This window comes from Danio rerio, chromosome 14 (assembly GCF_049306965.1).
Source record: "Danio rerio strain Tuebingen ecotype United States chromosome 14, GRCz12tu, whole genome shotgun sequence".
NCBI lineage: Eukaryota > Metazoa > Chordata > Actinopteri > Cypriniformes > Danionidae > Danio > Danio rerio.
Genome location: NC_133189.1, coordinates 45,283,727 through 45,296,083, shown reverse-complemented (window position 1 = coordinate 45,296,083; position 12,357 = coordinate 45,283,727). Strand labels below are relative to the sequence as shown.

At 36.8% G+C, this 12,357-nt stretch overlaps 1 protein-coding gene and 1 long non-coding RNA gene across 4 annotated transcripts in view; one reads left to right on the top strand and one right to left on the bottom strand.

Annotated features, from left to right (window-relative positions):
- tnmd (tenomodulin) overlaps positions 1–12,357 on the bottom strand; it is a 79,307-nt gene that overhangs the window by 22,785 nt on the left and 44,165 nt on the right. Inside the window, 2 exon segments of the mRNA NM_001114413.1 lie at positions 6,245–6,343; positions 12,052–12,192. Of these exon segments, the coding sequence (NP_001107885.1) occupies positions 6,245–6,343; positions 12,052–12,192 (240 nt within the window).
- LOC141377576 (uncharacterized) overlaps positions 1–12,357 on the top strand; it is a 58,634-nt gene that overhangs the window by 31,574 nt on the left and 14,703 nt on the right. The window lies entirely within an intron of this gene.

Below are 12,357 nucleotides of genomic sequence, written 5' to 3'. Positions count from 1 at the left end.
ACACTAATGATGCCGAAACGATATATTGTGCAGTAATTCATACAAAGAACAGCACATACATATTCTGTTAAATTATAAATATCTTAACTTTTGATTTAATGTGTCCTTGCTGAAAATAAAAAATAGGTAATTTGCTCAGTTCTGAGCAAATTTTCTGAATTCGGATCACATTCTTCAAAGAGTCCTTCAGCAGTCAGACAAGTGAGTGGGAATGCTTTTGGATAGATTTCTTAGGCTAGACCAGAGGTTTTCTAACTTTTTAATGCCAAGAATCCTAATGAATCAGGCATTTAAATGCCAAAGACGATGATTCACTTAAGATGCTCCCTCTTTTTTAAACGTAGACAGGTGTGCTGTCTTCTCATGAAAATCTTTTATGTTGTAAGGACAGATTTTTAAAATAAGTAAAAGAAATGTCATGATAAAAACTAGATCTGTGAATGGAATAAAAAATACAAAACATTCTTAAGATTGGTGGCACGTTGGTTCAGTGGTTAACAGTGGTTGTGTGGTCGCCTCACAGCAAGAAGGTCATTGGATTGAGTCCCAGCTGAGCCAGTTGAAATTTCTGTGTGGAGTTTGCATGTTCTCCCTGTGTTTGCTTGGGTTTTCTGCAGATAAAATGACGAATAAAGGGACTAAGCTGAAAAAAAATGAATGAATGAAGTGGCCAGTTAATTCCGCTGTAACTACTCCTGATGGATAAAGAGACTAAACCGAAGGAAAATGAATGAACGAATGAAATTGGCCGTATGAGTGTGAATGAGTGTGAGTGTGTAATATGGATGTTTCCCTGCACTGGGTTGGCAGCTGTACTGGCATCTGCTGTGTAAATCTTATGCTGAAATAGTTGGCAGTTCTTTCCACTGTGGCGACCTCTGAAATGAATTCTTAAGATTTTAAAAGCAGAATGATGGTGATAATGATCAAGCAGCTGTTAGTATACGGCCATGAATAAACACTAACACACACGCACACACGCGCACACACACACACACACACACACACACACACACACACACACACGCGCGCACAAAATCTAACCTTTTAACATATTCTATCTGTTTGGTCCCTTTATATTTGAACAGTATATTTGAGAATATATGTGCATACATTATTTAAAATAAAATTAAATGCCATTTTTTGCTTTAAAAAAAAAAAAAAAAAAAAAAAAAAAATATATATATATATATATATATATATATATATATATATATATATATATATATATATATATATATATATATATAGTATATTTGTAATATTTAAATATTAGCTTGTATGTCATATATGTCATTTGCATACTTTTCCATGTATCAGATTTCTATGTGGGAAATGTGTGCGTGAGTCTAAAAAAAGAAGAAAAAAAATCCTGAAACTCAAGGGTCATGAGGCAAGACGGGTCGTGATTTCATTGGAGACGTGTGGGCAGTTGGAGACCAGTGGGAAGTTCAGGGATTACCGCTTTCATCATTTCTCAGACTAAATAAATTGAAAATGGTAAACAAACTGGTGGCATACAATTTCTGCTTGTCACCTGGTCGTGCTTGCCGGCTGCTTTATTCCTTATCAGTGGCATGCAGTTTCTCCTCAGCCAGCATTGTTTTGTGGTGAAGCGTGTTAAGGCAGCTTGCTCTGGGACCACAGTCACATGCCCTGCGGCTCAGCTGCACTTGGAGCTAATAATGGGGATTTTAACCTCTACTTCCTTTACATGCTCACAACCTTGGACAGAATGCCTGCTTCTCTCTCTCTCTCCCTCTCTCTCCTTCTCTCTCTTTCTCTCTCTCTCTCTCTCTCTCTCTCTCTGTCTTTTTTGCTTTAAATTTGTTAAAAGAGATATATTTACATGCCATCTCCTGGCATTTACTACACTGTATGTAAGCAGTAAAAATAAGGTTGAAAGATTGTCAGGGGAAGATGTGCTGGTAATGTTTTTAAATTTGGTGAAATTACATGTGCTGATTGATATATGTTTTTATAAATCTATACATATATAATCTTGTAAACTCGTTGTCATGTTTAAGAACCCAGTCTGAGATGATTCGCACTTTATGACAAGGTGCGTTGTCCTGCTGGAAGTAGCCATCAGAAGATGGGTACACCGTGGTCAAAAAGGGATGGATATGGTCAGCAACAATACTCAGGTAGGCTGTGACGTTGTCAAAATGCTCAATTGATACTAATGTGCCCAAAGTGTGCCAAGAAAATACCCTCCGCACCATTATACCAAAACCAGCCTGAACCATTGATACAAGGCAGGATGGATGTGTGCTTTCATGTTGTTGACGCCAAATTCTCTACTATCCGAATGTTGCAGCAGACCCATCAGACCAGGCAACGTTTTTCCAATCTTCTATTGTCCAATTTTGGTGAGCCAATGTGAATTGTTGCCTCAGTTTCTTGTTCTTAGATGACAGGAGTGGCACCCGGTGTGGTCTTCTGCTGCTGTAGCCCATCTGCCTCAAGGTTCGACGTGTTGTGCGTTCAAAGATGCTCTTCTGCATACCTCGGTTGTAACAAGGTTATTTGAGTTACAGTCTGGCCATTCTCCTCTGACCTCTAGCATCAACAAGGCATTTGCACCCACAGAACTGCCGATCATTCAATAGAGATGGTTGTGTGTGAAAATCCCAGTAAATCAGCAGATTCTGAAATGCTCATATTAGCCCGTCTGGTACCAATAACCATCCTATGCTCAAAGTCACTGAAATCACCTTTCTTCCCTATTCTATTTGAACTGCAGCAGAATGTCTTGACCATGTCTACATGCCTAAATGTGTTGAGTTGCTGTCATATGATTGACTGATTAGAAATTTGCGTCAATGAGCAGTTGGACAGGTGTACCTAATAAAGTGGCCGTTAAAAATGAGAGACTTGTAATAAAAGGCATTTTAAATTCAACCCCCCCCCCCCCCCCCCTCTCTCTCTCTCTCTCTTTCCTTTGGTGGTTTCAGTAGCATTCTGATTTATCTCTGGCCTCCATGCTGGTATGAATGTAAGCAAATCAAAGATTTAGAGGAAGCAGGAATGCAAATAAACGGTTAGCAAGCCTGAATAATTTGTGTGAAGCCCACAGCTCGCATTTTTAGCATTTTGCAATCTTAAGTCTGTTTATCCAATAAATGAGAGATCATTTGTGCGAATGTTCTCCAGGTTAGCTGCGTCTTTATGGCACAAACAGCTTGCTCCATCGCGCACCATGTGTCCCCGTCGCCCCTCGAGAAGCAGTCGCATCGCTCTCTCTCTCTATCCAGCCCCACTGCTTCAGCCCTGGCCAACTCTGATTGATTTCACATCTGTGAAATAAAGCTTAGCCGAAAAATCTAATTAGGTTTCACAATGAGCAAGAAAAGGGAGAAATGGCAGCGACATATGGCGTTTGCTTCGCAATTAGTATCTGTAAATATGGATTAGACATTAAAACGATGTGGGAGAGAACGCGCAGGCTGTTTCTGCCTGCAATACCTTCTGTTCTAGAAGTCAAAGAGGATGTCGGGGAACTTGCGACAACAATAGATCAGCGTGTTTTTAATACCAATTCGACTTTGGTGCACTCCCTCTTCTCGATATGAACTGCGAAGGAAAAAGAGTTTAGCGCATGCGAATGCCGCCTGCCATTCTCCATGACACCGATAAATTGGATGTTTGATTGATAGAATTTGGCCCATCACTCTAGCCGAGCATCACAGACAGCCATTAGAGCAGGAGAACAGAGATGAATCACTTCAGCCCTGAGTCAAGTGAAATTTACGGAGCAAACATCTTCAAATACCATTTTAATGGCTTACCTTTCCCAAGGACCCCTCTCTCTCTCTCTCTCTCTCCTTAAGGCTATTTGGGCCGAGGCTTCAGAGGAGATGATTAAAAATTAATATTAGTTCAGGATTGACAGCAAACACCATTTGATGTGTGCCACAAAGGGGTTATGGAATTGTGGACTTTCGGATGGATTCATGGCCACAGGAGACCCAAGTTTATACTTTTGTGGAAAATGCTGGAGGGGATGATGAGATGGAGGGGGTGGGGTGAGGGGGTCGACGCGGCTTTGCTGGTTAGTTGGATTGCAAATAAATGGTGATGGTCGAAGTTTCATTTTCGCATTCTGATTAGCTCTTGTGCAGAATTCATGACTCCCCCCCCCCGTTTTAACCCTTGTGTTATGTGTTGAATTTAGCTCATGTGGCTTACCATTTATTGATTAATTTTACTTCAGCTTAGTCCCTTATTTATCAGGGGTTGCCACAACGGAATGAACCGCCAATGTATCCAGCATATGTTTTACGCAGCGGATGCCCTTCCAGCCTCAACACAGTACTGGGAAACATCCATACACACTTACATTCACACTCGTACACTATGGCCAATTTAGTTTATTCAATTCACCTATAGCGCATGTCTTTAGACTGTGGGGTAAACCAGAGCACCCAAAGGAAATCCATGCGAACACAAGGAAAACATGCAAACTCCACACAGAAATGCCAACTGGTCCAACAGGGACTCGAACCAGTGGCCTTCTTGCTGTGAGGTGACAGGACTTACCACTGAGCCACCATGCCACCTGTGGCTTACTATTTAAAAAGTTAAAGTCTTTGCACACTGAAGCAGGGTTCCCACGGGTCTTAAAAAAGTCTTAATGTCTTAAATTGAAATCCAGTGGCTGTAGGTATTACATTTTCAGCTGGTGTGCTTAATGACAATAGGGAAGCACAGTGGTCCACCGTAAAACATCTAATAGTTTATTAATTAAAAATGTGTGAAACAGGAGAGAAATGACAGTCTCCGTTATTTATTAGCTCATTACGGAAGGTTGGATACAGACGCTTACGTCGGTCTGCACCTGCAGGCTGTCATCACGTGGTTGTCGAGGTGATGTTCAAAATGCAAAGATGGGACAGTGTAAATTTAACAATGTGGCAATGAGGCAATGTGTAAATTCGGCAAAAAGACCTTTTTGTTAGGGACCATGGGGCTTAAAGCTGTCAAGTTGCACATGAAAGGAGGAAAGAACCAGCGGTATGTTGCAGCAGCTAATCATAGCTCGACCTAACAATGTTACTAGTACAGACTATAGCTGAAGAACATTCGGGTGGGTTTTCACTTAATTTCTATCCTTTTAGATGAGGTTAGGCCAGGCTTGGGCTTACGCAGTAAATAAAACAGTCGAGATGCATTTCGATTAGCGCGAGAAAGTAATCAAATCATATGAGTGTTTCCCAGTGTTGGGTTGTGGCTGGAAGGGCATCCGCTGTGTAAAACATATGCTGGATAAGTTGGCGGTTCATTCCGTTTTGGCGACTCCTGATTAATAAAGGGACCACCCTGAAAAGAAAATGAGTGAATGATGAATAATAATAATAATAAAAAAAACAATAATAAAATATAAAATAAGAATAATAAAATAATAATGAAATATGATTTTTTTTATCATCAATTATTTAAAAAAATTAGGAATCTGTTAAAACTTATTTTAAATGAAAACTGTAGCCTTTAGGCAATTAACAAACTGGCCAGCTCATTCAATTTTCCTTACACAGAATTTGGCCGTTTGAATAGTTAAAAGTTACATTTGTCTCAAAGCCTTTCTCTTACGATTATTTTTACAATTTACGATGGTATAGTAGTCAAAAATGGGACAAATGAGCTCATGTAGGGGCCAAATTCTGAGCTTTGTCAGTGGGCAGACTACCTGAACCCCCCTGGCTACGGGCCTGACTCATATCATGCAATTTCATGTCCATGTAAACCACTTAAATAAGCACACACACAGATTGAAAGAACAGTAAAACGATAACATTAGCAGTTACCTAATTTTTCGCAAACACTTAAATAAAGTAATAATATTTGGTAACACTTTATTTTGATAGTACATTTGAGTATTAGTAGACTGTCTGCTTAATATCTGTTGATACTGCTCTTTCAACAGACATTTAACTGACTATAAGAAACTTTGCAAGTACATGTCAACTTACACTAACCCTAACCCTACGCGCAACCCTAACCCCAACCTAATAGTCCACTTGCCAACTAATTATCATTAGATTGCATGTCGATGCAATGTAACAAACGGACCATCAAAGTAAAGCATGACCATAATAAACATATTAATAACACAAAAAGACCCAAGTTTAGTAAGCAAAAGTTAGAAAACACATTTTTTTGTTGGTTCTGGAGAACTACATCAAATCATAACATAAACATGCCAAATTGACCTGCAAAAGTTCATTTGGCCAAATTGTAATACCTCAACATCAACAGTCTTTGTGTCCAACTTGGGCAGCTCCTTGGTTTGACTTCTGATATAACATCTCTGGTGCTTGGCAAAGCGGATGCCCATGATGCCCTGGAAAAACACAGATATAATTGATTAACTAAAGTTTAAATAAAATCAGCTGTTGACCTCACATACTCTCAGACACTCAAATTCTTTTTAGCCAGCGCAGATATAACACGTTATATAACTAAAGCTACAGGAATCATGTCCCAGCTAATTTAAGATTATTGGTATACGACACCAGCCAGCACAGAGGTATACCGCCGAAGCCATGATTATATGTAGGCAAAGCCCATTGATTTGCAGCACTTATGGTCTGTGTTGCGGAGCTAATCTGTTTGTTGAAGTGTGGAGCTTTTTTCCTGAAAGCCACAGCTGATGGTCTGCCATACAGAATGTGTTGCTTTACACTTGAAAAGAGAAAAAGCTATTTCAGCAGGAGCATCTGAAGAAAGTTCTCAGTGCTTTACTGTCTGGAAGTAGTCTTGGAAAAGGAAATAAAGGCTATCGTGTTACAGACTCTTCACTCGGTAGGATAAAAACAATATCTCTGTCTGCATTCGGGAATACATTAGGTAATCTTTATTTGCTGTTGTAGCATACGGCAAGTGATGCAGACTGAGCTGAATTATTTCTAAAGCATTAATGGAATTGTTGTTCTCTCATATAACAATTTTCATTTCCAACCAAGTTCACCGGTCTATAAGGGGAGAAGCACAAAAAAAAAAAGTGTATTGTTTGTGCCTAAAATCACTGTGACAAATTACGCTTCAATTTCTGGTAATGGCTTGCTTTTGCACGCATATCTCTTGATGAAATGCATTTATTGCTGAGCCTGGTCAACTGGAAAATGGAGAGACTCTTCATTAAAGGGATAAAAAATAGGAAAAGAATGTCATTTAAGAAAGAGTGTTGAAGTACAGCTTTCCCATTAGCCAGATTAAATGTGTGCATGCTCTGAGACAATTATTCGAATGGAAGCACTGAATGATGCAATTGGCAGAGAGGGCAAAGAAGCGGCGCTCCAATCATTGGCACGTCGCTCGCGTGTAGATGCCCGCACCTGTTTCTGCCAGTGATCGCTTTGAGAGACAACAAATATTGCTTTCTGAATGCAGGTGAAGTCAAGGGCTGGCGCTAAAGCGTATTAGCGCCGAAGAATCGCTGTTAACAACATTACAAGATCTAAGATCAGACTTAATCTGTGTCTGGGAAACCGACCCTGGCCGTATACTGTTTCTGTATTAGGATGTTATAAACGGACTTTGACTTTGTTAGGAAATTCCCCCTGCTTCTTTACCGACTTTTCGTATCATCAAATGGGCGGTAAGATAGCTCATCTTGTCTTCCTGTAGGACAAACTAATCATTGTTATTCCCCACGCTGATGGACAGAGATGGTGATTATTGGGAAAATCATTTAAGCCTTACTCTCAGACACTTTTCAAACTACAGCATTTGCTGTAAAAAGGTCCCATTTGTGCATTAGAAAATGATTTATTGTATTTTATGGCAGATTTCTACGTTGGTATGCGTGAAAGGTTATTTCCATACATCTAAAAAATAAAAAGGAAAATTGTGTGAAAGTTTATAAAGGAAATTAAGCCACATTGAAGTTTAGAAGAAACATAGTTGTGCGATTTTTGAAATATATGAACCATATGGATGCACTGCAAAAGCTTGAGGTATGAATTCAAAAGCTTGAGGTATGTACACTGAAAAAAATGATGTCTGCAAAATGGTTGTAAACAATTTATGTGTTGAATTAAAAAAAAAACAAAATAAATTTACTAATGTTCAACTTAATTTGTTTGTTTAAGTTTTCCAATTTAATTGTTTACAACCATTTAACTTAAAAAAAAATCATCAACTACACTACCCTTTTTTTTTCGCCTCCCTCTCCTGAAATGTATCTTACTTCCTTTTTCTAAATGCTACCCCCAGTGACCTGTCTTCCTCTGAAAATTGTGATGTTTGTGTATGGTCGGGGGGGGTCCAATTTCGCTATACGGAAGTGTATGTGACAAATAAAGGCCAGATTGAATTTATTAAGGATTATCAAATAGTGAATTCATTATCTGTTAAGATTTAACTCCACATTAATAAACACTAGCAAGCAGTTTATAACTGAAGCTACAAGTGCTGTATTATTGACTTATAACCACATTAATAATGTGCTTGATGATTGTTCTTTCATACTTTGTTAATGATTTATTTTTCATTATTATATTAAGTATTGCATTATTTACAAACCAGTTATTAAAACATGGTTGTTTTTTTAAGATCATTCAGAATGAGTTAGTAAATGATATATAAACTATTTAAATTAACATTTATAATTTTTATTATTCAGGCAAATACTAATAGTTAGTTTGTATGTTAATAACTGCTTTATTAAGTCAACTTCGTTCAGTTTTGTGACCTAATCTAAAGTGAGGACTTATGCTTTATAAATCCCCTATAAATGACAGTTAAAGGCTCAGTTAAAAGAGGAAAAAAGTAAATAATTGACATTATGCATTTCTTTTTGTTTGAAGATACACAAATTAAACTGTATAGAATAAAAACTAAAGATAAAGATAAATAAATCTTTGCAACCTTATCTAAAATAAAATTACTGCACCGTTTAAATATCTCTAATTAACATTGAAATGCATGCTATTATAGTGTTAAATTGTTGTTTTATCCAAGTTTGTCATATTTTGACACTCCAGTTATTCAGCAATGTTTAAACTTTACTCTATTTATTTTTTTTTTAGAAAAGATTGCAAAGATTATTGTTTATTTGATACCAAGATTTGATTTGTAGCTGCAGTTATAAACTGCTTAGTAATGTTTATTAATGTAGAGTTAATGCTCAACAAATAATAAATTCACTATTTCCTAATGCTTGATAAATGATACATAGTGTGTATTTATTATAAAGTGTTATCAAGATCTTTTAAAAATGTTTTGGAAAGAAGTCTTATACCCACGAATATCATCTATGGCAACAATCTACTTAAAAGGAAGAGGTGCATAACTTAATATTGCACTATTGCATTTTATAAATAGTGCAAGAGTATTCTAAAAGAGACTGTAAAAATATATTTAAAAGAACTGTTTTCCACTTTAATATTGTTTGCAATGTAATTTATTCCTGGTATGCAAGCTCTTTTCAGCAGTTCTTTATCATTATGGTCAAGGTTTTATAGAGTTTTGCTTTTTCATGCAGTATTTATTTAACCAGATTTAACCCATGTCCCTGACATCACTTTATTTCATGTTGTAAATGTATTGGTATTGGAAGGTCTCTGGGTTAAACAGAATTTGATCTCTGTTTTGTGGTAAAAGCGTTTCAGCAAAAGTAATAAAGTAACTTATAAAACACTTATAAAAAATGTTATTTGAATGACATCAAGAATGTTGTTAAGAATTACATTGATGTAATATTAATAGTTTATGTTAGTATTCCATCTCACCTTCATTTAAGGTACAATTTTCACCATTAACAAATCATTCATCAAGACGTTTAATTTAGTACACAACTAATTGGTTTCTTACGGATTGTATTATGTAGGATTAGTTTAGGTCTAGATTAAAATCATACTTTTAGCACTAATAAACAGTTAATATCTTCATATACTATAAAACCCAACAGTCAACTTTATGAAATGAAATGAGTGTAGCTAACTCAAAATTAACGTAAAGTTAAATCTACTCATTTGAAAAGAGTTTTGAACTCGGTGTTGAATATAATGTGTTAATTAAATATCTCATTGTTCAACTTAGAGTAAGTTCATAGTACTCATATAGATTCTTTTTTTAACTCAAATGGTTTGTAGCAATTGGTTTCCTCAAACAGTTTGAGTTGCCTTAACTTATTTGGTTTTGCATTACTCAGTTGGTTTGAGTTCTCTTCATTTATTGTGTTGTACTGTGCTCAAATTGCTTTGTTTACTCAGATAGATTAAGTTCACAGTACTCATTAGAATTAGTTGTTGATCTTAAATGGTTTGTTGCAACCGGTTTCCTCAAATGGTTTAAGTTACCTTATCTTTTTGTGTTTTATAGTGTAGGTAATAAGTAGGGCCAGACAGAATCTGTGGACATTTTTTTTGCTATTTCTGTGGGAAATTTTGTAAAAAATCTGCAGATTCATGCAGAATTATTTTGAGTGTATCAAAACCAAAAACTTAATATATGAAACAAAACATAACACTTTTTTAACTTTTATTTAACGTTTACAATGCAAATTCATCTAGATCCACTTATTTGGTTACCAAAGCAAGTCTCTCAAATAATATATCTGCTAAAAGAGTGAAATGATTACTTTACAAACTGTATTGTAAATAAACCAAATGAACGCTTTCATATTAGCCACTATTACTACTGAAACAAATTTAAAAACTGAATAAATATAAATTTACACAAGTAAATAAATATATTTAATGATGGGCAAAAAAATCTGTGGATTTCTGCGCTCACAGATTCCATGTGGGCCTAGTAATAAGCCAGTTATTAATACATTTACATTTACATTTAGTCATTTAGCAGATGCTTTTATCTAAAGTGACTTACAAATGAGGACAAGGAAGCAATTTACGCAACTATAAGAGCAACAATGAATAACAATGAATGCTGTAGGCAAGTTTCAGGTATGTAAAGAAGGTGTAAGAAGCAAAACATTAGTTTTTTTTTTTTTTTTTTTTTTTTTTTTTTTTTTTTGCAGTAGCTAGTGAAGGAGCCAGAGAGGGAATTGCAGATTAGTAAGGAAAGTGGAGGCTAAATAGTGAAGATTATAATAGTGTGAATTGTTACTTGAACTAAAGTGTTACCCATAATTATTCTGAAAGATCTACCCTCCATTATTAGAATAAAACAATTTAAGGGGAATATGAAAGCCAACACCTGTCACTTTTGGTCAGTTTAATGTATCCTTTGCGGAATAAAACTATTTTGTTAAAATAACATGACAGACCCCAAACTTTTGAACAACAGTGTCTATGCAGTGATCCCTGGACCGTAAATAAATGTAATGGAAATTCACGGCTACCTTGCATTGCAGTAAAATATATGACTAGATTATTCCCTTTCCTGCTGAAGGACACTTTATGGCTTTTGCTTAGTCTATGCGATGCGTCTCCTTGGCTTTGCCTATAAGCTGCTGTTGTGGAATTCTCATCATTACTTTTAAGTTTCTGGAGGACGCCGAGAGTGCTTGTCTAAAACAATAGAGAGAGGATTTTGCCCGTGTTTCTCTTGGCATTACCGCTGCATTTCCATTCATGGGCTGTAGCCTTCGGCTCTGTGGAGATGGTTTGTAGTTTTAGTGTGTGTAATGACTTGCAACATCCCTCCTTCACAAAAATCAATTCCAAAGTCTGCCCTGAGCCAGAAGTTGCAAGAAGTGCTGAAGAGGGCTCGCTGCTCCTACTCCCCTTTCATTTATATCAACATGTGATTTGAATGATTTTACCTATTCGCTTGTTTTCTGGTTTCCCATGGCATTGCCTTGAATGAAACTAATCTCTTTTGTGGCTTTGCTCCACTGACCATAGTAATTTAGAAAGAAGATGGGGCCAGCAACAAGTGTGTCTGAATGCTGATGTGAGATGTCATCGCTGCCAGTTTGCTTTTGCTTAGCGCAGTGTTTTTCAGAGATTCAATATCATCAGTCGGAGAGAAAAAGAAAGAAAAAAGGCTCTGTCTGTATTTTGACAGCAGTTCTGCAGGAATCTGAGTCGACCCTCTCGCATAGCAATGAAAATATTTCATGTGTATGTCATAAATCCTTACGTTCTTGAAGTCGTGCACCTCCAGGACCTCGTCAGTGCCGTTTCCCATCTTGAAGATCTCGATGCGCTCAGATGGATGGATTTCCATCATGCCCTCGGTCTCTATTCCATCCAGCACAGCTTTATATTGATGATCATACACCTGTTCAGACACACACCCAACACGTTAAATTGAAACAAACAGTGTTACTTAAATATCCTTAGTAATACTAAACTGATGTTATTGCATGAGGTAAAAAAATCAATTGACATTTACAAACAGATGACATTAGGGCTTTTCTCAGATTCAGGCCCAATCCCAATTCTA